This window comes from Labrus bergylta, chromosome 17 (assembly GCF_963930695.1).
Source record: "Labrus bergylta chromosome 17, fLabBer1.1, whole genome shotgun sequence".
NCBI classification, from domain to species: Eukaryota; Metazoa; Chordata; class Actinopteri; order Labriformes; family Labridae; genus Labrus; species Labrus bergylta.
The window spans coordinates 20,002,299-20,027,856 of record NC_089211.1 but is presented as its reverse complement, the minus strand read 5'-3'; the positions used below and the strand labels follow the sequence as shown (position 1 = coordinate 20,027,856).

Below are 25,558 nucleotides of genomic sequence, written 5' to 3'. Positions count from 1 at the left end.
TTGTTCTGTAATTAAGTGGAATATAAACGTTTGAATAATGTGAGAAATATTTGAGGGATTCATCGATTATGAATGCATCTAAAAACATATTTTTTCAAGAACATTATGCAAAGAGAACTATTGCAGTGGTAGGGAGTCATTAAAGTGTACACAAACACAACATACTGTGTGCAAAGCATGTGCAGGTTGTTGCGTGTGACTTCTTCATTAAGGAGAGCCAACCTATGTCAAAACTCTGCACTTGTGAAACACTTAATACTGTGTCAGTATTTCAGACGGCAGTGTGTCTGTGTGTGAGCATTAGTGTGTGGCAGAGTGGGTGGGGATCGGCGGCATTTCTCACCTGAAGCTTTTGCTCTTTAGCTGTCAGTGTCTGGTCGATAAACTTCTCGATCCTCTGAGCCTTCAGCTGTATTTTCTCACACACGTCAACCAGTTGGTTCTGGTGAACAAACACACGCAGAAAAACACACACTGTGGTTTTTGAACAAGCTCATCACGACGCCTTAACATCATCAGCTGGAGACCCAACAAGAAATTCCTGTCTTTTCAAATACCAGGCAGAGGCATTAGAGAGGAATAACACATGCCAACTGTGACACACCCACACCCAGGAAAAAATGACTAAGTGCATGCATGTATTATAGCCTAGTTTCCAATGTGTGAACACAGTTTTCAGTTTCTTATTGTCAGTCAGTCAGCAGCTTCACAACGTGTCTCACTCTCAAAGTATCATATTAAAACATGAATTTCCTTCCAATAAATTAGTAAAAGATAAGTAGATTGTTTTTCAATTAGCCTATATGCTTGTAAATGAATACCAATTAAATTGAAAACATAAAGTGAAGTAAACTTCCTGTGTTTATTTGAACCCTAAACGACACATTTTAAGTCACAGCTGGGTAAAAACATTTGCAAAAAGAAGTTAACAGCTGCTGCACTTGAACACATCACATGAAGTAGGTTACTCACTCACCCTGACTGCTGTTACTCTGGTAACCAAAGGGGTCACCGTGTGTCCGTGGCAGGGGCCCACAGTGGCGCAATGGGAGCAAATAAGTTTTTGTTCGGTGCCACAGAACCAGTCCAGCTCGGACTCGTGCTCCACACACTGCTCACATTCAACGGAGAAGATCCCGGACTCGGTGTCCGTTTGGGTGGTCGTTCCGAGGGAGTTCGCCTCGACGTCGCCGTCACATGAGCTCTTCCCCCCCGCCTGCTGCTGCTCCTTCATCCCGTCGCTCAAAACGGAGAAAATAGGCTGCTCAAAATCCATACCCTCGATTTTTACGCCGTCAAAATTCGCCTTTTTGTCGACGGGTGATGTCGGGCATGTTAGCTCGCACGTTATGAGCTCCTCGGTCATGGCACAACAACGCAACAGGTGCACCGGCAAGAGCTGGAGTCGCACCTTTACAGCGCGGTAATACAGGTGTAACAGGTGAAACACGGAAGTAACGCGGACATCAGAGGTCAGGGCTGACAGAGAGGGAGTAAAAAAAAAAAAAAAGTTTCTGCTCTGCTGGTTTTTCACTTGTGTGATTTGGGCGTCAGCATATAACCGCCTGTAAAGTTTTAGGCTACATCAGGTTATTGTTCTTTACAGACTACAGACAGGTGTGTTCTGGTATTTCAAGGCCAATTTATCAAGTTGCATTCAATTTGACATCTCTTTATTCCCTTTAGAGTTCATTTCTGTTTCCACAGAAGTTTTTCTTCATGGTCCCTCAAAACTTCTCAAATGTGCAGATTTGTACTTAAGTGAAACCAGGGATTTATTCGTCCTTAGAATAATTAAATTAAATTCAAAGTGCCGAAGCAATGTAGAAAATACAATAACAGTAGTAATAGTCAATGGTAGAGTAATAATAATATTAATAATAATAATAATAATAATAATAGTAATCTGCCTACTGAAATTCATATGAAAGAAAACAACTCAAATAACATTCCTGTAATACAAATCAACAATAAAAAATATATTTATTTAATTTCGTAAATGGTTTTATGCTGGATGTTCACCTATTAACTGAGATCAAACATCTCCCTGAATAAGTATTATCAACATTAACTTATGGCAATACTCTTAAAGAGATACATTTTTGCAGGATTACTTTATGGTAAAAAAAAATGTACTTTTTATTGAAAGTAAACTTTTACTTGATACTAGATTATTGGTTGGATTGGTTCCAGACACAGTTTCATCACGTCAGTGTGCAGGGATCAGATGTGCAGTCCCACCTCTGTTTTGCAATATTGAGAACCAACCTGTCTGGGGAAAAAAAGCTTTTTAATTTCAGAGAACCTCCTAAAGATGAACTACAGATCAAAATATCTTATAAATGGACCCTTTATTAAATATTACTATGCGGTCAGCTGAGTAGCCAACTGTACCCCAACAATGAATAAAAATTAATTAAAGGCAATACTGTTATATAGCCTATGTGCTGGCTTACTATTTTTTATGTTGTTGTGACATTTTAATTTATATTCATTTAATTTGCTTTAACTATTTTTGGAGGTTTAGAAATGCACATACATTTGTATCCTTAAGCATTAACCATCAGATTCCAAAAGTAAACTTCAGCATCCCGAAGAGTATAGCTGCGTGGGTCAAGATGTTCAAAGAGTTCTACCTTATTTACCGGTACATCCTTTTCTATGTACATCCTCAATTTTGTTTAACTTTTTGTTAAAGCCACTGGAATCTCTGGGAGAAAACAGAACAAATCTAAATACAATTTAAATCAGCAACAAGACTACGTCAACTCCCACTCCTCCCTGCTCTATGTGTCAGTGTGTAACTGGATAGGAGTGACTGACAGAAGAGAGTCATGCCCTCTGGCTATAGCAGAAGCTTGTTTCCACATTTCAATTTGAAAAGAGACCATCTAAAGAACAGGGCTGCATTTGTTTCAAGCACGAGAAGCTGATTTGTGATGGTTAGAACAGGCAGACACAAAGGATTCAGGTGTTTACATTGTAACCTGTGCACTAAGGTTGTTGTGAAAGGAAAAGCATGGAAACACACTGTGATAAGAGGGAAACAATTTTTTTTATTGTCACACTGAGAACAACATGTTAATCTCATCATAAATTAAAACAGATGTTTGGAAGGTTTTTTACCTAACAGAAACATCCCATTTAGATTTTTTTTTTAATCCTTATTGCTCTTAAAGTCCTCACAAAATTCCTCTACCGTAGGGCATTTTTACTAGATGAAAAGATTTTGTAATATGGGCCCTGATCTCCAGAGGGAGCCAACTCACTTTACAACCTGAACTTAAAGTCAAGGACAGCTGTGATGGAATGAAGACAGACTTGAAACACATCCTTGAAAATATCAACAGCTCCAAATGTTACCAGACTTGATCATTTCCTTTGCACATTCAAATTAAATGCACTGATATTTAGGTTAAAAATGTGGCATGTTTTGTCCCTCTAGTGATGTATTTTCTCTTCAATACGCCAGTGTAGAGGTGTCTAGTGGAGGTTTCTATTGTGAAACATGGACGTAGTCTCAGTGACATCACCATTTTCTGACTGTTGAAGCCGATTGATTACGCTGTTTCAAACTAACATTCAGTCAACTCTTATACAATCCATTAAAGGAGTTAACTTCCAATATATATTCATTCTTGACTTGAACTTAGTAACATGACACACTGAGTTCAGCTAGCTTCCGGTTGCATATGTGCGGCATCAAGCTAAATGTGGTAACCCTGGTAGGTCTTGGTGAACCTTTCACTGGTAGCCTTTGGTAACTGTGAGCTACCATAGACTGTTTATAATACTGTATATATAATTATTTACATGTGTATTTACAGTCTATGTGAGCTACTACGAGGCTACCATTGAATTGCACTCTTGCTGTAAACATGTACACACAAACAATTCACAGCCTTAAGAGACAATTTCCTTGGTTAGGCTATTTTTTTTCTTTTTAAAGTGGAGGGTAGTCTCCTAACAGCCTTCACAAAAAGGCAAATAAAGTCATAAACAGATAATAACACAATGTACCAAGGAACAAAATGATTGAATGAAAAGTAACTTACCTGGAATATGACTTTGCAGGCAGAGCCTCTTGGTTTTAAATCTCTTTTTTTTTGTTTTATTATGTAGTTTTTTTGTTTGAACTGCTCATTTTTTTCTCCAAGCATGACATTTATTTTTTTTATTCACGTAAATGTGCATTAATGAATTGAAAAATGTATTATCAAATCAGACTACAGACAGGTGTGTTCTGGTATTTCAGGGCCAATTTATCAAGTTGCATTCAATTTGACATCTCTTTATTCCCTTTAGTGTTCATTTCTGTTTCCACAAATGTTTTTCTTCATGGTCCCTCAAAACTTCTCAAATGTGCAGATTTGTACTGGGATTTATTCTGAGGTCCTTGAATAATTCAATTGAATTCAATGTGCTGAAGGGCCGAAGCAACGTAGAGAAAATACAATAACAGTAGTAATAGTCAATGGTAGAGTAATAATAATATTATTAATAATAATAATAATAATAATAATAATATGCCTACTGAAATTCATATGAAAGAAAACAACTCAAATAATATTCCTGTAATACAAATCAACAATAAAAAATATATTTATTTAATTTTGTAAATGGTTTTATGCTGTATGTTAATCTATAAACTGAGGTTAGGCTATTTTTTCTTTTTAAAGTGGAGGGTAGTCTCCCAACAGCCTTCACAAAAAGGCAAATAAAGTCATAAACAGATAATAACACAATGTACCAAGGAACAAAATGATTGAATCGAAAGTAACTTACCTGGAATATGACTTTGCAGACAGAGCCTCTTGGTTTTAAATCTCTTTATTGTTTGTTTTATTATGTAGTTTTTTTTATATGAACTGCTCATTTTTTTCTCCAAGCATGACATGTATTTTTTATTCACGTAAATGTGCATTAATGAATTGAAAAATGTATTATCAAATCATCCAATTATATTTTTAGCAACCTTTTACATTCAGCCGGCCATCAAATATTCCGCGCGAAAAGCCGGGAAGTGGTCACGCGAGTGTGATGACGTTGCAACTGAAAAAGGCGGACTTTAAAAAATACTCTTTTCTAATTGGACAGCATTTTGAGACACCGCGCGTTAAAAAAACATAACGCTGTGTTTCATTGGTCGGTGGGATTAGCGGACTTGTCCCGCCCCCTCTCCGCCCCCCAACAGCTCGCTCGGCTGTCCTGCGCCAGCAGCGGTGTGTCACCGAGGTTGGGCTGCTGCCGGAGAGACCCGGAGTCAGGGCAAACCTCAACCCAGTTAATCCGACCTGGCATCGCGGCGGGGCTGAGGGGCTGCCCCTGCGAGTTTTAAACCTGAACACCGTTTAGGTTGGACCCTGCGCCCGATCCTCCTGATGTCGGACTTCAAGCTCGGGATCGTGCGGCTCGGCCGTGTGGCCGGGAAGGTGAGCTGGATCCCGGGGCTGCCATGTGCGGCCAGGAGGAAGGGCCCCGCAGGGTACCGATAAACGAGGGAAAACATCGCTTTCGCTGCGATGAGACGGTGATACACGGCTCCTCGACTGGGCACCGACCCGTTCCCGACGTTACAGTCGCATAGCTTTAGATATTTTCGCCCCATTTTGAACGGATTAAAGAAGCCGGCCGCGCCGAGCGGGACAGGTTTTCCGTTCCTCCTTCCATCGCCACAGAAGCTAAAGCTAACTTAGCATGTAGCACAGGTTGCGTTAGCTCCGGGCTCACCACATCAGACGGTGTAATAGTGCCCCGAAGGTAAACACGGGGAGGGAGGAGGGGGTCACATTTTCCCTTCACACGTGTTTGGTAATGCAGGAACAGACGACAGCTTTACTTGTCGGTGTGGTGGGAATAGACAGGGAACAGTCGGCTAGCTAGCAGTGCCACGCTAACTGTTATTTGGATTACACGGCTAATAAGGAAGCCATTGCCACGCTCCATCAACTGAGTCTTTTGTGCGACGTGACAAAGCACCGGCTGCACGTCCCACTATCTCACAGCTGTGGCCGAAAACGTGCATGTTTTTTTCCCTGTCTTTAAGGTACATTAAGGGGTGTTTATCACATAGATGTGACGTTAAATTACGGCTTAAGACGGGACTGACGTTGCAGCGCGGTTTTGATTGACATGTGACGAATCAGCTGCGCACCTGCAGAGTGACAGGACTCCTGGGCTTCACTCACTCTTTGGATAGCTCGTTTACGTGATGTCAGTTCCTATTTGAGATGTGCACAACAGTCTGGCAGTCGAGACAAAGTGTCACTTTGCTTGTTTTGACCTTTTTGGTATGTGTGGGGGGGGGAACCCGTGCCGTGCCGTGCTGTGTTATACCTTAATCGTGGGGCTATCGGTGCATGTGCAGGTCCCATTTATAGAGTTCGGGGAGCTGTGACACCAGTTTCAGCTCTTCTATGTTTGCTTGAGTCCAAACGTGGTACTGTCAAAATAACTCCATTGGTTGCAAAGGGATGAATGTAATTTTACTTGCCGTACATTTATAATCAACACAACTTAAGAAGGGCAACACTTATTTTTTATATTCAGGTCTAATTACAAATTTATTTCCTCAACTGTTTATATGTTTTTGTTTAAATTGCACATATATTTTTAACCCTGCACCCTGCATTTCTTGTGTAAGTCTATTTTTAATTGCACAGTTTAAGTCGGTTTAGTGGTTTAATTTGTAACAAATGTTTCATGTCGTGTACGTCTTTGTAACCTGCTACTGGATGCTTTGAATTTCCCTCTGCATCAATAAATTATCTAGCTATCTTACTTTTATTAAAAATATTTATATTATAATGCATGCATAGAAGACATTTCCGTTGTTTACCTTTATGTCTGCTGCAGCTGTCACGTGCAAGGCAAATTCCCAAATAGGAGTTTGACCATAGCTTCAACTTCGGGCTGGGCGATATGGACCAAAACTCATGTATTGATATTTTTTCCCTGAATGGCGATACTCGATATATATCGATATGTCTTTAATTAACAGTCAGTTGCACAAGTTCAACATGTGCATGAAAACAAACTACCTGTTTGTGAAATTAATTAATTTTCTGCACAACAACATAAACACTGTTGTGTATTTTGTTTTCCATTTAGTTTTTTGAGTTTGGCTCAGAGAGAGAGAACGAGGAGCAGGGTGAAGAGGGAGAGACAGTGAGATGAGAAATAGGTGAACTGGCAGCGCTACAGAACAAACTAACGTTTTTTTTTAATGCAACATGAACTATATCGATATTAACGATATTGTCCTACCCTATATCTGGATTGAAAATATATCGATATATCTTAAAAACTCAATATATTGCCCAGACCTACTTAAAGTGTTATCATATGGAATGGTAGTGGACTATGAACATGCTTTCTTTGTCAAAACAATTGTCGTATGAATCTTCAAGCTCTCTCAAATTAGACCGACGCGTTGTTTGGCTTGTTGTGCTTCATCAGGATCAAATAATTAACATAGAAATAGACAAAATGTGCAAAACTACAGTACTCCGACTAGAAATATAAAATAAACTTTAATACTAAAAAATAATAATGCACATTATACTGTACAAAAAAAGACCTGAAACAGTATTTAACAGCATTTGGAGGAATGTGCAATTGCTATCTAGTTAATTTGCATCCAAACCTACACTGCAAACCTTTTTTCAGCTTAGAGGCCTTGAGTTAATAAGTTGACCTGTTTCTTGACAAGTTCAAGGTTTTAAACATCTGTTTTATTGATTTATCATATTTGCACTTGCTTATGGCCATTATTTTAAATACATGTAAAAAGTGATTCCCTTTTGGATCTGAGGTTCTGCTCCCACATCGGCCATTTCTTGTTTACACTTCTTTTAACACTCCCCCCACACCCACCCCCCCTTTTTTTTTTAATAAAGTTGGTGTCTTGCTCCAGCATGATTACAAAAGAAAGCTGCTCCTGTAAGAGTTCTCCTTGTGTTTGTTCCAGTTCAATATATCAATAATTAATGTTCTCCATTCTCTCATTTCAGACAAAATACACACTGATTGATGAGCAGGACATACCACTGGTGGAAAACTACGCCTTTGAGGTAAATCAAGAAGTTTAACAATCGCATATGATCTTATTATGCTGTCGCCACATTTCTCATAGTGCCCGTGTTAAGCAACGACGTTATTCATTCCCAGGCACGCATGGAGGTAGATGCAGATGGAAATGGAGCTAAGATCTTTGCTTATGCTTTCGACATCGGTAAAGGCCGCTGGGCAGGACGGCCACTACACGAGCTTCTCTGGTGAGTCATTTTATTATTAAATCGGTTATATTTTCAGGTCTTCTGGTTTTAATTCATCTTTGAAGTTCTGTATAAGACATGTCTCCTTTCAAGTGTCCGATTTATAAAAATAAAAAAAGGTTAAAATTGCGAGCTGAATGCCGTAGAGGAAGAATATAGAGCCATTTTGTAGCTTCAGGTAAACATATTAGACATGCTTATCAGTGTGATTATATTTCTGGCAATATGAGGCTATCAAAGACTCTGGAAATCTTTTTTGCAGAACTACGCTTTTGGCGATTTAGGAATGGCTGAGTTTGGCTGTTGGATCACTCTATTGTTTACAGTACCCAAGGCACTGTCTACCTACCCCTCACATGTGGCAGAGCAGCACAGCTAAAAAGGGAAAAAAAGCCATATGCACCTGGAATGATTGACAATACATAATAATGCTAACTTATTCCTTACTTGGGGCGGATGACCTAGCTTTTAGGTCGCGGCCCATGTATAGAGACCATAGTCCTCCAAGCAGGTGTTCAGGGTTCTTGTCGGACCTGTGTCTCCTTTCCTGCATGTCAATCCCCACTCTCTCACTGGTTTCCTACTCTAGCCACTTTCATATCTAAATAAAGGCAAAAGCCCAAAAAGTAAATCTTATATTTTTATTTTCTTATGTTATTTGCAAGCAGCCCTCTACTTACCCTTGCATTGTCATACTGGTTAAGAATTGATTCACAATCTGCATAGTAGAGGTCTGTTTTTATTCTAACATTCTAGTTTTTTGAAGCACCCAACACGTCTTTCCTGCATTCTGATCCATTTCAATGCAACAATCTGTGTATTGAATCGTTACTGTGCCTCTGCTTTATTTTAGAACCGTATTCTTTCCCTTTGCACCTTTAAGAAAAAGCTAAAGACCAAGCTCTTTTATGAATACTTAGGATCTTAATGATGATGGTCTAGATATTATTGATGATGGTAGTGATGATGGTTTTGTTTGATAACAATGAATTTTAAGATGGTCTCTATACTGATTAGGACTCTCAGGAACAATGCCTGTGAGCACCTGTGTGTCCAATCGGACTCAAAGCTGAAAGGGACATTGTTTCCTTTTTTCTAGATCCTTGCTTGTGTTGTAGTTACTCTCTGATATACATCGCCTTGGATAAAAGCGTCTGCTAAGTGAATTGTAGAATTGAAATCTGTGACACATGGTCATTCAGTGAAGAATCAACCTTTTTCTTGTTTTACTGGTACCTTGATTTGCATAAATGAAGGGGTAGGGACTTAGGAGAGAGAGAGAGAGAGAGAGAGAGAGAGAGGCAGAGAGCTTCTGTCGTGCTTGGATCACTTCACGCTGCTTATATTTACATGATATATTTAAATTGAGATGTTGCACCCGTTCAGGAATAGCAGCCTTCTCTCTTTGTTTACCTACAGAGACTGTATCGAGTGCTTCTCATACTACTTCAGCTATGAGTAGTTAGAGAGCGGAGATTGCTTTTTATCCGTACAAGATCTTGGATGACGATCGTGTACGGATTATAAAAAGCACACCGCAGTGCAAGCTAGGTCGGTAAATAAAGTTAGGCTGACCCGCCCAGGTGTAAAATCTACGTCCAAACTATTTCCACACCGCTGTTCTATCCTGAGAGAGGAGTTAATATCTTCTTTCTTTACCTCGGCTGCTTGCTAATGTCCGCCTGTGGCTAGCTTGTTGAAAAGTTCAGGAAGACCTGCAGCTGAGTGGAAACTGTCAAACAGGTCTGCGGGGGGATTTAAAAAATAAAGGCGTATCATAAAGAAGACCATGTAGATCAATGTTTTGACTTTTGATTGAATCATTGGTAGACCAAACGATAAATCGATCCAGATTGATGGATTGTTATTTCTGCTACTCTGAAGATGGGGCATGCGAAATAACCACTAGGCCACTGGCGCCCCGGTACTTGTGTGTCTTGAAAAGATGTTTTTTTTTTTTTTTATCCCTGCCATAGCAGGCTGATGTCAAAACTGCCCATACTGTCCTGCTGGTGTCAATAAGTAATCATTAGTTTGAAGAAAAACTCAGTGAGTTCAGTGGCCAACTATCAAATCTCCTTTAAACTTAAAGGCCCTGAAACACCAAGGAGATCGTTGGACCGTCAGTGAGCGTTGTCGTCCTCGTCTTCTCGGTCCGTTTTTGGCCGATTCGACATGTTTAAACAGCGGTCGGTGAGAGAGATCGCTCTGATTGGCTGTTGGGAGGTTTCATTTATCTCCAGCTCTCGACACAGGTTCTGGAAAGCCCCTTGAGCATGCCGCTGTAGTGTCCGTGCTTTCACCCATTAGTGCGGTTTCTCCTCATTTTTCGCCTACGCCTCTTTTCTTTTTCCACTAAAAGACAAAGGGCTGACAGCGCCAGTGCCATTTTCAAGTTTTTATAATATGAGTGATGCGCGGCAGTGGTTTGAAAATGGTCTTTCTGTATCATAATGAGCTACCACCGCCTCTCATGCATGCGCAGAACGTACATGGGGCCGGCTGTAATCTTTGCGGTGTGTTCTTGTGCAACTTTTTTGCCAAGGCGTGAGGCGACACCAGAGGTAGCCTTCGTCGCTACTTGTTCTTTGCTGTCTGCTTGATGTATCGGGGGCCTTAAAGGTCAACAGCTGATTTCTGTTTTTTGACATTCATTAAAGCAAGTGATTCCATGTTTGTCAGTTCCTTTTCCCTCCATTACGCTGAATAAATGAAGGGTCAAGTGAACTGTCCTGATTTTTATTTATTTTTTTCAGATCTTGAACTGACTTTAAATCTTGATGCATGTCTTAACTTAGGGAGAAGCACAGAGGAGGCATCGCCCCCAGTTTTCAAGTCATCCACATTAACTCTGTAACCGTGGACAACAGGCTAGACAACCTGCGACTGGTGCCTGTGGGCTGGAGCCCCAAACCAGAGGAGATTTCCAGCAAGCAGAGGTAGGACTACGCTAAAGCATACTATAGCCGAATATAAATCATTAAACAGTAATGTGGGAATTTTTCCATTCTTACATCTGTATCAGTTTTAAAAAGTGACACATTACTAATTTTATGCTGTTTTTCCCAGAGAGCAGTCTCTGTACTGGCTGGCCATCCAGCAAGTACCTGCTGACCCTGTGGAGGAGCAGTATCTGGAGCTGAGCCGCACACGCTACTACAACGCTAACGGGGAGCTGGTGGAGGAAGAGGAGTGCTCCTGCACATACTACGAGTGTCATTATCCTCCTTGTTCACTCATCGAGAGGAGGGTACGAACCTAAAGTGGCATTAATCCAAGTCTTTTCTTTAGTTTGAAAATGAGAGATCATTTGACCTCATTATTTGATCAAGAGTTAAATATTCCGCCTCTTTGTCTTTCTGCAGCTCCGGGAGTTCAACATCTGCGGCCGCTGCCAGGTGGCGCGCTACTGCGGCTCCCAGTGTCAGCAGAGGGACTGGCCCGCTCACAAGAAGCAGTGTCGCGAGCGCAAGCGGGTGCTGGCCCTGGAGTCGGAGCCCGAGCGATGATCTGCCCTCATCCTCGCCTGGGAGAGAGCAGAGGAGAGGAGAATGGGGAAGGAGCAGGGTTAGACTTGTGGGAGGGGAGCAGGGATGAAGTGCGACATGGGGGAAAACACTGACAAGAGACTAACGACTGAGGACAATGTTGGTTACTTGATGGATTCTGGGGGTAAATAGATGGAGGATTAGGAGTCAAAAAGACATCTGCCACTTCCCAGAACTGGTATTTCTCCATAGCTTGCTTTCACGTGGATGACGGGGAAAGTTGTGTTTTTTGTTTTTGTTTTTTTTCTCGAGGAGGGAGACCCTCGAGCTCTACTTGCTGCTATGGTTTTGTATGTGAGGGGGAAAAGTTGTCTTGTTGATGAACTGGACAAGCTTCTTTGGACCACAATACAAACAGTCGTCGTCATCCACTTTCTTTCCTCCCCCTAGCCTGCTGGCTGCGGTAACGTCTGTGCAAAAGTTGGGGGGGTGGGGAGGGAGACCCCAGGGGCTGCAGTACCTGTCGTTCAGCTGGTACAATGGGACATGGACCTTTTCACTGTATCGCTCCCTTTCTGACCTCTCTGCTGCACACGGCTGCTGTCTTCATGGCCATCAACACCTTAGCCACCTGTCTGTCTGTCTGTCGTACCCCCACTAACCCCGCCCCTCACCCCCACACAGCCAACCGCAACACACATCGGATTTCACTGAGTGAATCACGCTACCAGTATTGAGTGTGTATGTGTGCGTGTGCGTATGCTTTATGCGTGTGTGTGTGTGATACCAACATGTACTGAAGGACTTTGACATGGTCAACAGGGCCGGGTTGTTGTACGTCTTTTCTCTTCCTAAAGGGGCCATATGACACCGTTTTAAATGTTCTACAGAAATCGTTCCGTTTAATATTTTCACAGTTCGATAATTAAGTAGCTGCCAAATTAAGGACTGTATTTTCTTTCTTTTCTTTTTAGAAGGCTTTGTGACACCTTGATCATTTCCTTTTCTATACATTTGTTCACGACTAGGTACAACGTTTTAATGACCTGAAGTAACTGGATTTATTACATTTAAAAAAAACAAAGTGACTTTTCAAAATTCAAAGGCCTTTTCTGGTGTGATCTGTACGGAAACAGGCGACTTTCTCACAAACCATCCTTTCTCACCATCCATCAGAAACAATTGATCAAAATGACAATTCCATGTTTCTACCAAAGTCTACTACGACCTGCAGTTTGGCACTCCACTATCAACTGTTTTCCATCCCTCCAGTCCGTCTCTACTTTGCTAGTTTTTAACAGACGCCTCTCTTTTCAACTGTATTTGCACCTGCAGGGTTATGATACGTGTGTGTTGGGGCAGGGTTGTGCTCAGTCGTCTGTGTGAGAGTTTGCTCTAAGGGTTATTTTTTTTTTGGAAAAAATTCTATCAATGGAGCTATATTTATTTAAAACCTTTTGATTGTGAAAACTGTCTGTTTTTTTTTTTTGTCCTGGTGATATTTGAAGGCAAGCGTTATAAAGGTGGACAATGTGGGACATCTTTTTATGTCCCTTCTTATCGGGCAGGGTCGAGGAATGAACACTTAAAACCCGTCACTCGATTGCCCTTATTTCTTTTCTTTCTTTCGATCCTGAATGCACGAGTGAGTCCTACTCTGTGTTGCCCTTCCAGATTTTCCATGAAAACACTGCACACCATCTTTGTCACTTAAAGATATCTTCCATGTGAGAGACGTCTGGGAGTGTAAAACTTGAATTCCCCCCCTTTACACACCTTTTTTTTTGGTCCATTTTATTTTGGAGAATGGTTTTATGAACTGAACCATTTCCTGCGAGATATTTTTTTTTTTTTTCTTTGTCGTGCTTCTCCTAAATCGCCTGCCTTCCTTGTATTACCTACAGCGCACACCTGCTAAATGTGTCCTCGTGTGTCTTAGGTGAGGAGTCCAGACACTTGGTTTGCATGTAATCCACAGACGTACATGCTACACGTTGATTGTTCATTTTGTATGTGTGTGTATATGTGTGTGTGTGTGTGTGTGTGTGTGTGTGTGTATGTGTGTGTGAACAGGTTTTCAACACTGCACTAAAATTTGGCTCCCAGTGTTTGCGTATTTGTCATTGATGGGTTGAAGGGAGGGGGTGTGATTTGCAATTTGGAGTGTACAGATTGTGTCTGAAATCTTTTTGTTTTGTAAGATTATAAAACATTAATCACCATAGAAATAAAGAGATACAATATGTGAATGGAAGAACAGTTGAGGTTAACCGACAGTTGCTTTTCCAATGTTAAATGATAATAAATAAAATAAAAAATAATGTTTGAGTGTCGGAAATACTCTTTTGTTTTAACATGAAACCATGTGGATTTAAAAGTTTTCTTTTGGTGGGCGCTGGCTGGATGGACTGGCGCTGGGGTGGGCGGTCCAGGTTCACCTCTGACCCTCTGTGCTTCGGCTGTGTTTCATTTCCTGCTCTCTCATCTGTGTCCTGCTCTGTCTACCGTCCTCTATGGACTAAAGAGAAGTTTTAGAGAGGTTTCTTTTGTGTGTGTGTGTGTGTGTGTGTGTGTGTGTATAGGTGAATGTAAGAGAAGAGCTGTTCTTTCATTGATAAATATCATGTAGATTATCATTCAGTTATTACAGTATTTGCTGGTTTACAATAACTGACTTTGTAACAATGTGCTTGGAACCTTCCCTGTTTTATAGATTAAAGCCACGTATTAATATGTACTAATGTAGATAAAAACTGCTCCTTTTTTTTAAGAGTAATTAGTGGACTTTCTCATGCCTTTATTGGAGAGAAAGGACAGTGGATAGATTTAGATATCGGGAGAAAGACATGCAGGAAAAAAACTACAGGTTGGACTGAAACCCGGGCTGCCTGCTTGGAGGACTACAGCCTCTTTACATGGGGTGCTCAAACTAACCGCTAAGCCCCCGGCGCCATGATAAAAGCATCTTTTAGGACATTTGGATTATATTTTCAATAATCATGTGATACGTTTTGTATTAGGAAACAAGGTAGACAGCTTAATATATTTTGAGTTACTAAGATATCATTAGTAAGGTGCTGTAATGAACCCTAAATGTTACTTCCTGTTTCATCGGCCTGTGTTCTATGGCTCAAAAGAAGTTGTTTTTTTTCCTCATCTCAGTTCATGATATTTTGTTGGATATGAAGAGTCAATTAGCTTCAGATAAATTACAACGCTGTCATCTGTGGGGAGTTTAAAGAACAGAATTAAACTGATGCCACAAATCTTTGCAGTAAGTTGATTAAAAATCATCACAGTGTTTTGAAGAATTAATCCCATATTGCAATACTTAAGTTTCTTAAGCTCCTAGTAACAAAACAAACCTAACGCTGCACTATAGTGAAACCCCTTTTTTTTATGCTTCCATGTTGCAGTTGTTAAAGAACTAAGGTTAAAGTGCTGCCAGTTATTTTTATTGTAGAACTTTTAGACTCAGAGTGTCTGTAAACTCATTTAAAGAATAGGGAAAACTAGTTGTTGTCTTTTATTGAGATGTTTTTTTTTTTCTATGAATGAAAACAGTGGCTGAATCCTTTTTATCCTTTGAAGCTCCTCTGGGGAACTTTCAGTCTGTGTTGATTTTTTGCACCCCCTGTGGACAAGGCGATACTTCTCTTGGCTTATTTGGTTGTTGTAAGTTGTGTTTTTCTTAAAGGCTGTAAATCGAACCCCCAACCTCCGTCCTTGTTGAGAGACGACAGACTCTACCAACTGAGCCACAGCCGTGTCCCACTAAAGGCTGATCTAAAAGCTGTCTGTTGCAGTTACATTGATCTTCTAGCTCCCATTTACACCACACACAACATCCTGCTCAGATTCATAATAACCTCCATTACTCCTCCATGTTCTCCTTAAAGATGCGGTCACTGATGTTTCTGCTATTAAGCTTTTATCATTATCATTATCATTGATGACGAGTGCTTTACATCTCTAGAAGTTGTTTTCAATCCGTTCTGTCTCCTTGATGACATGGAACAGATGCACAGCTGCTTTCCTTTAGCCGTCTTGTAACTTAAGCCTCTGTGTTGTTACTTTCATCTCAGCAGCAATAGTTTTACTCCATCTGCCTCTTTTCTTTTTCTCCCCCTTCTTCCTCTCGCTCATCTCCAGCATTAGACAGAACCAACGAGGTCACTGAGGTCAAAGGTCATCCGAGGGATCAAAGATCAGATGTCAGCAAGCCGTGCTGTTGACGTCACGATGATGACTCTGTTAAAGCCGAGTCTTAATGCTGCTGTGATGCAGCAAGGATAAATAAAAAATTAAACTCAGGGGTGAATATATGTATGTTTATCTATTGTTGGAAGAGTAGTTTCAGACTTAGCCATAGATTGTGTTAATCTAAATCCATGAAGAGTTAATGAATACTGACAAATCCAAGAATTATGTACAGGATGATGCTGTAAAAAAAAAAAGAACCATTCCTTTGCATTCTGTGTTTGTTTCTTTTGGAAATGTGAAATTTAAAGACATAAAGAAGCACAGGTAATCAATGAATTTTTTAAATTTTATTTGGAAGAAAAGCCTTTGTTTCTAAAAAGTGGATTACCTGGGGTCTGTTAGGGCTGTTACCTGGACAAAAAGGACTTTGTTAATCAGGGGTAGTAAGAAAATCAACCTGTTATCATGACAAAAGAAAAGGTTTTTTCCTCTTTCATTCCAGATGAGGCGTGCTGAAGCATCCCACTGTTTATGGATGACTTCTTGTAAACAACACAAACTGACTTCAGAGTAACCCTTATTGATCAACTCATCAGACCCTTCCTCAATCAAGATCCAACACAGGAAGGCCTCACATTATGTTTTTGTTGTTGTTAAAGATAACATTAAGATTAGTCTTCATCTTCTGAAGTTGCATCTCCACAGGTGAGTGACCAGAACAAACAAACAAACAAACAGAAGGTTGCTTTCTTGTTTATCTTAACATATGAGTCTTAAAATAACATTTTCTTGGCTTCTTTACTTTTGTACTATGATGAATTAAACAAAACTCCAAATCATTTTCTTGTCTTTTGTACACTTAATCAAAATTACTGATTTATTTTCTTTTCAAAATGTATTTAAGCTCTCATTGTTTATTTTCTTTTGTTGAGATGCCTTCACAATACATATCCATATCTATCCATGTGTGTGTGTGTCTGTTTTATGTGTGTTTGTTGGACATTTTCAATATCAATGTATGATGTTTTGTATTTTGCCTCCTGAACCCAAAAACTATTTTTTTTTCTTATTTTTTTTAAATCGCCTTGGCGACACGCTGCAGTACCACCTCCTCGCCTTTAAGTGTCGCCAGTGTTTTATACAAACAGCTTTCCCTCTCTGTGTTTGTATTTCTTGGTCTCCGGCACGGAAGTTTTATAACAGCAGGGTTATGTACAGTTTCAACATGAGTAAATGTCAATTTTAAATTAACCTCCAGCTTAAAAATAAATAAATAAATTAAAACATGGTGAATATCGGCCTCACCAAAGTGGACGATGCGCTGGCAGCAAAACATCCGGTGAGGTTTTGTTCATTATTCTCCTCTTGTTCACTTTGTTGATGATTTCTGGAGGACACTGAGTCAGATGCTGCAAATATTTAGACCTTTGCAATGTTGTATAAGATTTCAATGGACAGTTTCAACTGGATTACTAGTTTATTAATTGCCGTAATGTTTGATTAACTCACATTTCCAGGGTTTAGGTAATTATGCTGCCTGTCAGTCTCACGCCTTCATGAAGGGGACTGGCACCTTTATACTGGGTGAGTGAGAAACTACAGTTCATAGTCATTTCTTTGTTTCCTAGACTTTCAATAAGCAGACATAAAATGTATTGTTTTGGAATATGTAATTCACGATTTGAGTATTTCCAAATTAGTGTCAGATATTATTATTATTAAAAAATATTAAAAAAAATATTAAAAAAAATATATATATATATTTTTTAAAAATAAAAATATATTAAAAATAATATTTTAAAAATATTTAAAAAAAATATATTTAAAAAAAAATATTAAAAATATATCTATATTTTAAAAAATATATATTTAAAAAAAATATTAAAAAAATAAAAAAATAAACTCTTTAAATGTCAAATGTTCATAGACTAACATACTCATGAAGGCATCCATGAACAAAAAAAACATTATTTGGATGTATGCCACAGGAGGGCGCTATACTCTACAGGTCATTGTGGTAACAGTAAAGCAGTGTGTTTAATGACTTGGTGCACACTGAACTCACCTCAGAGAAATAACTATTGTAGTGACCAATTTTAACAAACCCAACATTGTTTGGAAAAGTCACTTGAGGGATGAATGTGGAAGCTTTCGGACGCGTGCTTAGCTCAAAGAAATTAACACAGTTTATTGATGATTTGATTTGGATATTTCAATCCATTTATTTTAAACACTTCTTATCAAATAAAGGAAAATGTGACGAACCACTGTCGATAAATAAAACAAACAAATCCACATTGGATGCGTTTAACTCCGACAGGCTGACACGGTCAAAAAAACTGTTTGCCTCCATTCAATCACCTGTCCCACCTCACCTGGAGCCTTGCTTCAACCACAGCATCCGCCCAGGCTACACATAGTGCCCAGTAGAGGGCCAACACACACAACCTTAAGGAAAATACCATGACACAAAACAAACATATAATTTGGCTCCAACAACTATTGTACGTCATAAACGTTTGAAAACAATGTAAGCTTTGATATGCATCATTATTTAACCACGACAGACATCAGGCTGTCTGCTTAAATTGACATCCTTTGAGTTTTATTAGAATTAATTCTAAAATTACAAAGTTCACTCATCTGTATTATGACATATTTTACCTATACAAGTACTGATACAGACTGTAAATAGATACATTTTAAGACGGGGACATTGTCAATGCTTTCAAAATCCTGTTTTTTTTTCATTGAACTTTGGAACTTTTGCAACATCCAAATAAATTCACCACCATTTTGCCCAGAATAAAATAAAAAACAAACTCTGAATTGGATTTTTCTGACGCAGTAATTTCTACATTGTTTCTTCAATGTAATTTAAAGAAAATAATAAATGAAGAGGGTCTGAGGCCCTTGGAGGGTGCATAAAAATCCTTCAATACATCAGGACTGAGCACCAGGCGGACTAATTCTTTTCAACAATTTTCAAAACATTTTTCAAAACCCATGCAGCACACCATGCCTCTGTTTTTTAAATAAAAAGAATAATGTCTGCAGACTGTTTCCAAACAACAATAAACAAAACGACTCTTGACGAATATCAAACTCTGGATTAAACTTTGAACTCTCAGATACATTGCTTGTTTCCTTCCCCACTAAAAGCCCTGCTACTGATAAGGACTGCATGTATTAACCTTCCCTATTAGTCAAAATTAAATTCATGATCAGTCTGCACTCTCTTGAGTAATGTAAACCTCAAACAAAGTAGGGTCAATAGAACAACAGCAGTACAAAGTGTTCTAGACATAAACATGAATTAAATTGGTATTAAATGAGCAACAGAATGTTTTAATGTTCCACATTGCTGCTTGATGTTAATTGAGATTGTGTTTCTCGCTCAGGCACTGGCGGTTTATTTGCTGTTCAGAAAGCTCTCCAGAGGAAGCTGCCCTATCCTCTTCAGTGGAACTTACTTATTTCAATAGGTGAGGAATGAAATGTGAAGTAAGCAAAATAAATCTACGATCATTCGAAGAGCCACCCGTACTTCCTCACCTTACCTCTCTCTCCTTTCTCAGTGGCCTCGTCAGTGGCAAGTTATTCAGTGACTCGCTGGGAAACGCAGAAATGCTCAGACCTCTGGATTCTGCAAGAAACAGGAAAAGTCCCAGACAGATCCCCGCCTCAGGGTGAGTGTGGTGTGTGTGGATTCAGACTGCCTCGCCGTCCCTGAACTCACCTCAGCTTAACTTCATTTATAGATATAGCTTTCCTATCAACGTACAGCCAAAAGTGTCTCCAATAGGAACAAAACAGATTGAAAATAGGAACAAAAATGCAGCAGTAAAAACAATCAAATGTAATGGTTAGTCAGTAATAAGTTGAAGGTCCTGGGAGGAGTTTTTAACTGGTTACTAAACTGTGCAAAATGCATATCAATTCCTCCAAGGCCAAACAAGACCATCAGTGATACGATTTTTAATTTCTATATTGTTATTATTATGTTATTGTTATATATGAAACCTGCTGCCAGAGTAGGTGTCCGACAAATTGATACTAACACATCACAGAAATAACTTTTTTTTTAAACATTTTCCACAGTAAAGGTTTTTGACGAGTGATACAAATCACTGTGAATAGAAAGCTAGGATAAGATTAGCCAAGAGATACCACTTGGTCCACAGGGGGAGCCAGAATCAAAACAAACACAAGAGTTCTGCACAGAAGCTTTGAATAAGACAAAACAATTTCCAGAAATGTGCTCAAGTGTAAAAAAAACCCCAAAACATATACATCTTTGATTAGACTTTTAACTTTCTGTAAAATCAAGATTAAATGGATACGTCTGTAAAGCTACTTGTCTTGGCGGGCCCTGTTGACAAAGTGATGCCTGTTATCTCTTTGCAGATTTTGTCCTATACATACCCAAATAGTGTTTTCTGACCACAAAGGTCACACTGCTTTATTTTAAAAGTGAGACTTGGCACTCATTATGAATATTTGCTGTGGAGAATGTTAAAAAAAAGAAGAATGCTGTGTCTTCGTGCTGCAACTCACTTCATGTGACACCTACCCTGCTGGAGTGGATACAGGCATTCAAAAAGGCAATGTAGTAATTGTCGGTCCTGTCAGCGATTATTTCGATTGCTTTTGCAGGTCATATAGAAGCATTGCAGTTAATTTCAGACTGTTTCATAGCAAGGTAAAAACTCCTCATAGGAGCTTTAATTCTCTTAAAATATATATAGCGAGAGCTTGCTACATAGATACCAAGAGGCACAGAGTCCTTCAGCTGTGTCACCTCTGTTAACCTGTGTATATGTTTGTCTTGCAGTGTCTAAACCAGAAGAACCAAAAGAAACTGGGAAGACAAAATATGGTGACGTGATGGATTAAAAATGTATTTTTAAACAATCTTGTGCATCTCCTGTGCATAAAAACTCTTTGTCTGTGAATGTGTCATGGTGGAGTTATTAAGATAAGCTGCACACCGGGTGTGAAACGCACACACCTTGTGTTGTTTTTCCTCTTTTTTTCCCCCTCTACATTACACAACATTAATAAAGTATCATTTTTTATCTTGATGGGGGCGTTTAAGAGTTTGCAGAGCTTGTGCATTTCATAACAGCATTACTGTGTGGATAAACAGATGAGTTTCCTGAAGCAGAGGTCAGGCATTAGTTCGGGGTTTTTAGGAGGAATCAGATGTTAAGCTCGTGATCCTGTATTATGGTGTGGATGCGTTTGTTTGACATGCAACTGATTTCACACTGAACTCCCAAAACCAGCCACATCTAATAGCCCGTTTCTGCTTCTCAAGCTTTTGAACGTAGTTTACACATTGATCATAGAATGTAGTCCAAATCATGTTTGGTTTCGACGCCAGAGAGCAAACCAACGTGGAGTGATGTGTCCCTTTAAGTAGATATACACTCTTCACTGAAGGCTGCTGTATAATCATGAAACCATTTACTGTTTGAGCCGATGCGTGTTCATTCATCCGTCTTCAGTTGAGTGTTGATGCAGTGAGCCCTGCGACCCCTTGAGATGAATAAATATTAATCCTATTCACTCTTAAACCAACTTGGCATCAGTGCAGACGCATAAGATCCACAAGGTGCTAATTCAGAGTGACAGCACTAGCATTATGTTTGGTGGACGATGAATGGCAGTAGATATTAAGAAGGATTGACATTTCGGTGTAAGATAGAAAGGAATTGGCTCAAGATGAAGGTGAACGAAGGAACTGAGATAAGAAGAGTCCTTGTAACATCTACCTCCATCCGGCATATGGCTGCCTGTTTTATGATTCAACTTGAAGGTTTGCATACATATTCAAAGTCACAATAAAGACATAAATAAATAAATGCGTACATGTCTCAGCGTTGGTTTCTCTCCAGTTTGGATGCGAGATGCTTGGGGCATGATGCCAACATATAGAGCACAAAAACAACACTGATCCACCATCCCCTCACAGTCACAAACACAACCACATATTCATGTTCTCAGCATAAGGAGAGGGCAAATGAGGACAATGTTGCATGAGAAACAGTTGTGCCATGCCTACATACACCTTATATTAAATATCTAGAAATATGTCAAAGTAAACAAGAAATGTCAAAACTAATATACACATATGCAGTCAAAAGGAAACATGTAGTTACCTGGTTAAATTAATGATGTCACTTCTTCAAAAGAAAAAATGAAATTAAGAAATAGTTAATCTTAAGTACACAACATGTATGCATCCACATTCAGAGCAAAAACTTGCATTAAAGTAAAACTTGCATTAAAGTAAAACGATGTGTATGTAATGGTGGATAAAATATATTACACAGTAAAAAAGGAATATTGCAACAGAAAATGGAATTGCATAAGTCAAAATATATTGCACTAGTAGCAAAACGTGTTGCACTTGTAGAGATGGTGAGGTTAGTGCAGCTCCTTGTACTGCACATGACCTGAATAATAGATGCCACTTAGATACGTTGGCTCATATAGGCAGGATGGATTCTGCAAAATTGCATTTAATTGAATGTTCAAATGAAGTTTGCCTTTTATTTTGTGGTTAAAGCACGGCATGTACTGTAGTACGTTGTCATTAAATATATCACAAGTGTTTCATTGGCATTGCATAGATAGTAATTGAATATAACTGTACTGCTTCATGGACATTAGCTCTTATGTGACACAGAGGAGAACACAGCTGATCCCTCCATGGCTAAACACCCAGATTTAAAGGTCCCGCCAAAACTATGAGCTCTACAGGTTCTGAACGTGCCCCCTTCACAAGGGCCAAGTTCCTTTAAAATCTCTGTCCAGATCCTGCAGATCAGCATACTCTTGCTTTACTGAAAATCTGTATGAAAGCATGAAAAAAAAAAAGAATAAATGTGTGAAAATATCTCGTAACATTTGTGCCGTGCCGACACAGATTTATTTTGCCGTGATTGCAAGATTAAGATTGCATTTTGCTACTTTGTACCAAACCATGACCTCCTCAATTCATATGCATGACTGAACTAGTTTGTACAACACAGTGTTAGCAGCATATTTTCTGATATTTTCTACAGGCCAGTGAAACAATAGAGTCTTTTCACTCCTGTGAAAGATGCGGTCAAAGTCCAGGTATTTCATTCTTGGATAACAAGCTTAGGGAAGTCTTCAGGGAATTTTTAACAGACGCTCACAATGGTGCACATTTTCCCAATGTCTATAAAAAAATGGCTGGATTGGTGGGTTTTATATAGGAAATGCAAAATGGCTTTTGGAACATTTTGTCTTTAGTTTAATGCTGTGTTTTTCCCTTTATTCTTCTTGGTGCAACCTGAATCCACCCCCCACTCGTGCTTCCTGTCGTTCTCGTCCTCCCACTGTAATTCAAATCTGATTTTACACCTCAAATGATTTAAAGGTTTTGAATTCTCTTCCATCCAAACCAGAAAAAAGAAAAAAGGCTTCATGAATTGAATAAGCTCTCAAATCCTTTGTCACATGCACACCGATGCTGCTGAAGGAAAAGACTTGGAGGAGCAGCGAGCAAACAGGAGATAATGAGGGAAGAGGCTGCATGAGTGTGTGTACTGTATGTGTGTAAGAGGTTACATGACTGACTGAGGATCTGTACATGTACTGAAACTAACACAAAAAGTGGTATGGACTGGTTTTTTGGCACGCTTGTTAACCACTGGCTTGCTTTCCAGAGAGTGTGTAGAGTGTGCAGTTTTTTTTTTTTTTTTTTTTTGCAGCTGCAGCATTGCATGTGCGTGACAACATGAGAAGAGAGAGATGAGGAGAGCAGGACTGGGCGCTCATTTGTCTGACCCTGTGAGCCCAGTGAGTTGAGCTGCAACTGGACAGTGCTCCTCTCCTCCTTTCTTTCACTTTCTATATTTCTTGTATTATAAAACAGTCAGTAAAAGACCCCAAAATACTCAACTTACACCTGACCAGCAGTGGGAAAAACAAACCACTGTTGATCTAAATCAATACACCGGAATCAGTATTGTTGTGTATATGAACAACTGATCTATTCCAGCCTGGAGTTATAATCAATTACCACAAATGACTGCGTTAACGATAACAACTGGTGTGACTGTCAGAGGGAGGGGGCAGCTCATGTCCGTTGTGAGGGGATTTATTGATTGTGTGTCCTCTTCAGCATCTAAATAATAAAGTGCAGAGCATGTAATAGAATCTAGTAAATCTGTACTTCACTATCTGGTCTGACAAGGAACAATACCAGTATGCATGAGGTAATGTTGTGCTGTGTGACTGTGTGACAGCATCTTCAACAGTAATCACTGCTCGTGTCCGGGCAGGTCAGAGATAAACACGGGTCTGCCTGTGCATGGGGCTGAGAGTTTCTCCGAGTGACTCATCACTGGAGCAAAAGACAAACAGAAAAATGTCCCTGAAGTGACAGACGTGGTTGTGATGTGATGTACATCACATTACGCAATATCAGAAGATCATGCATGATGAAAGGGTTGTGGGGGCAAAAGGGCAAGAACAGAGAGCATTGAAGTGAGATAGGATTATTAGTCGCTATTGATTGCAGCCTGATTACAAAAGAAGGATTGAATAGACCTTTTGTTATTTACAAGGAATATTGTTAATTTGGGGGAGGGGGTGGCTATTATGAAAAGTATGGACAGGATCAGAAATAAAGAGAGCAATTTGACATTGGTTGACTCTTTGGGGTGATTTTTTTTGTAAAATGCATTAAAAGAGTAAATCATGTACGGGGAGTAGGTGCAAATATTTCCATCAAAGATTGTTTTGTATACTTACATGAAGTTAAATTCAATAAAGCAAAATACGTACAATTAAACAACTTTGCAACTTCATGAAACTGACAATGCACACACTGCATATTTGACAGAAATGCATCTGAAAAAAGCCAAAACTCAATACCTGTGGAGTACAGTCTAGTGTCTGAATAACATAGGTTGTGATTTGGTTCTACACTAGAATGATTGATTGAATTTGATTAACTTATATCACACATGTACAAAATAATGCAAAGTCACTTTTTATGCAATGTGTTATACAGTTATAAACATCACAGTTTAAAAAAGTAGTATAGCTTTTAGTGAATATATAGGCCTATAGGAATTGTCTCATGTCGCTTTTCAAATGTGTCTTTTGTTATGCCAAAACACTATATATCAATATCTAATAATAATAATAATATATTTATTTATATAGCACCTTTAAAAACAAATGTTTACAAAGTGCTGTGACAGACAAAGCAAATACAGCAAAAACACAACAGAACAGAGATCAACAGAGAAGGCAAAATTGTAAAAATGCAAATAACAGGAATAATATGGAGTCAACAGGCAGGTATGGAGAGGCAGTTCAGTTCAGTGAAGGAAAATTAGTTTAAACTCAATCAGGAGAAAACAAAATTAAAATTGAGGGAGAGTGGGACGACATATTAATAAGTTTAGAACAATCAAATGTAAATAATGCATTCAGATACAATGACACTTTTACGCAGTTTTATCAAGGAGTAACAGCCATTAAAGAGGAACAATGGAGACCTGTTAAAACTATAAGTATAGGTTCATGTTTACCTGATTAAAT

General features: G+C 39.2%; 3 protein-coding genes across 3 annotated transcripts in view; 2 read left to right on the top strand and 1 right to left on the bottom strand.

The window, feature by feature from the left end:
* bspry (B-box and SPRY domain containing) overlaps positions 1-1,440 on the bottom strand; it is a 7,314-nt gene extending 5,874 nt beyond the window's left edge. The window contains exons 1-2 of the mRNA XM_020650783.3: positions 977-1,440; positions 344-442 (exon numbers count right to left, since the gene is read on the bottom strand). Coding sequence (XP_020506439.2) covers positions 344-442; positions 977-1,366 — 489 coding nt within the window. The 5' untranslated portion in view covers positions 1,367-1,440. The remainder of the gene's footprint in view (positions 1-343; positions 443-976) is intronic.
* A 3,752-nt stretch (positions 1,441-5,192) lies between these two features.
* On the top strand, positions 5,193-14,087 carry zmynd19 (zinc finger, MYND-type containing 19). The gene is made up of 6 exons (XM_020650837.3): positions 5,193-5,432; positions 8,013-8,072; positions 8,170-8,276; positions 11,075-11,215; positions 11,346-11,526; positions 11,642-14,087. Exons 1-6 carry the CDS (start codon positions 5,382-5,384, stop codon positions 11,783-11,785), a joined length of 684 nt encoding a protein of 227 aa, XP_020506493.1. The 5' UTR covers positions 5,193-5,381; the 3' UTR covers positions 11,786-14,087.
* Positions 14,088-17,138: 3,051 nt separating this feature from the next.
* Positions 17,139-20,922, top strand: tmem141 (transmembrane protein 141). Its single transcript, XM_020650826.3, has 5 exons — positions 17,139-17,306; positions 17,485-17,551; positions 19,369-19,452; positions 19,546-19,656; positions 20,802-20,922. The coding sequence occupies exons 1-5, from the start codon at positions 17,253-17,255 to the stop codon at positions 20,861-20,863; spliced, it is 378 nt and encodes a 125-aa protein (XP_020506482.1). The 5' UTR covers positions 17,139-17,252; the 3' UTR covers positions 20,864-20,922.
* The last annotated feature ends 4,636 nt before the right edge of the window (positions 20,923-25,558 follow it).

Coding starts and splice junctions, on each gene's coding strand:
- tmem141 (XM_020650826.3), top strand. CDS start 17,253: ATGGTGAATATCGGCCTCACCAAAGTGGACGATGCGCTGGCAGCAAAA. Junction 17,552..19,368: donor GACTGGCACCTTTATACTGG/GTGAGTGAGAAA, acceptor TTTCTCGCTCAG/GCACTGGCGGTTTATTTGCT. Junction 19,657..20,801: donor AGACAGATCCCCGCCTCAGG/GTGAGTGTGGTG, acceptor TTTGTCTTGCAG/TGTCTAAACCAGAAGAACCA.
- zmynd19 (XM_020650837.3), top strand. CDS start 5,382: ATGTCGGACTTCAAGCTCGGGATCGTGCGGCTCGGCCGTGTGGCCGGG. Junction 11,216..11,345: donor GAGATTTCCAGCAAGCAGAG/GTAGGACTACGC, acceptor TGTTTTTCCCAG/AGAGCAGTCTCTGTACTGGC. Junction 11,527..11,641: donor GTTCACTCATCGAGAGGAGG/GTACGAACCTAA, acceptor GTCTTTCTGCAG/CTCCGGGAGTTCAACATCTG.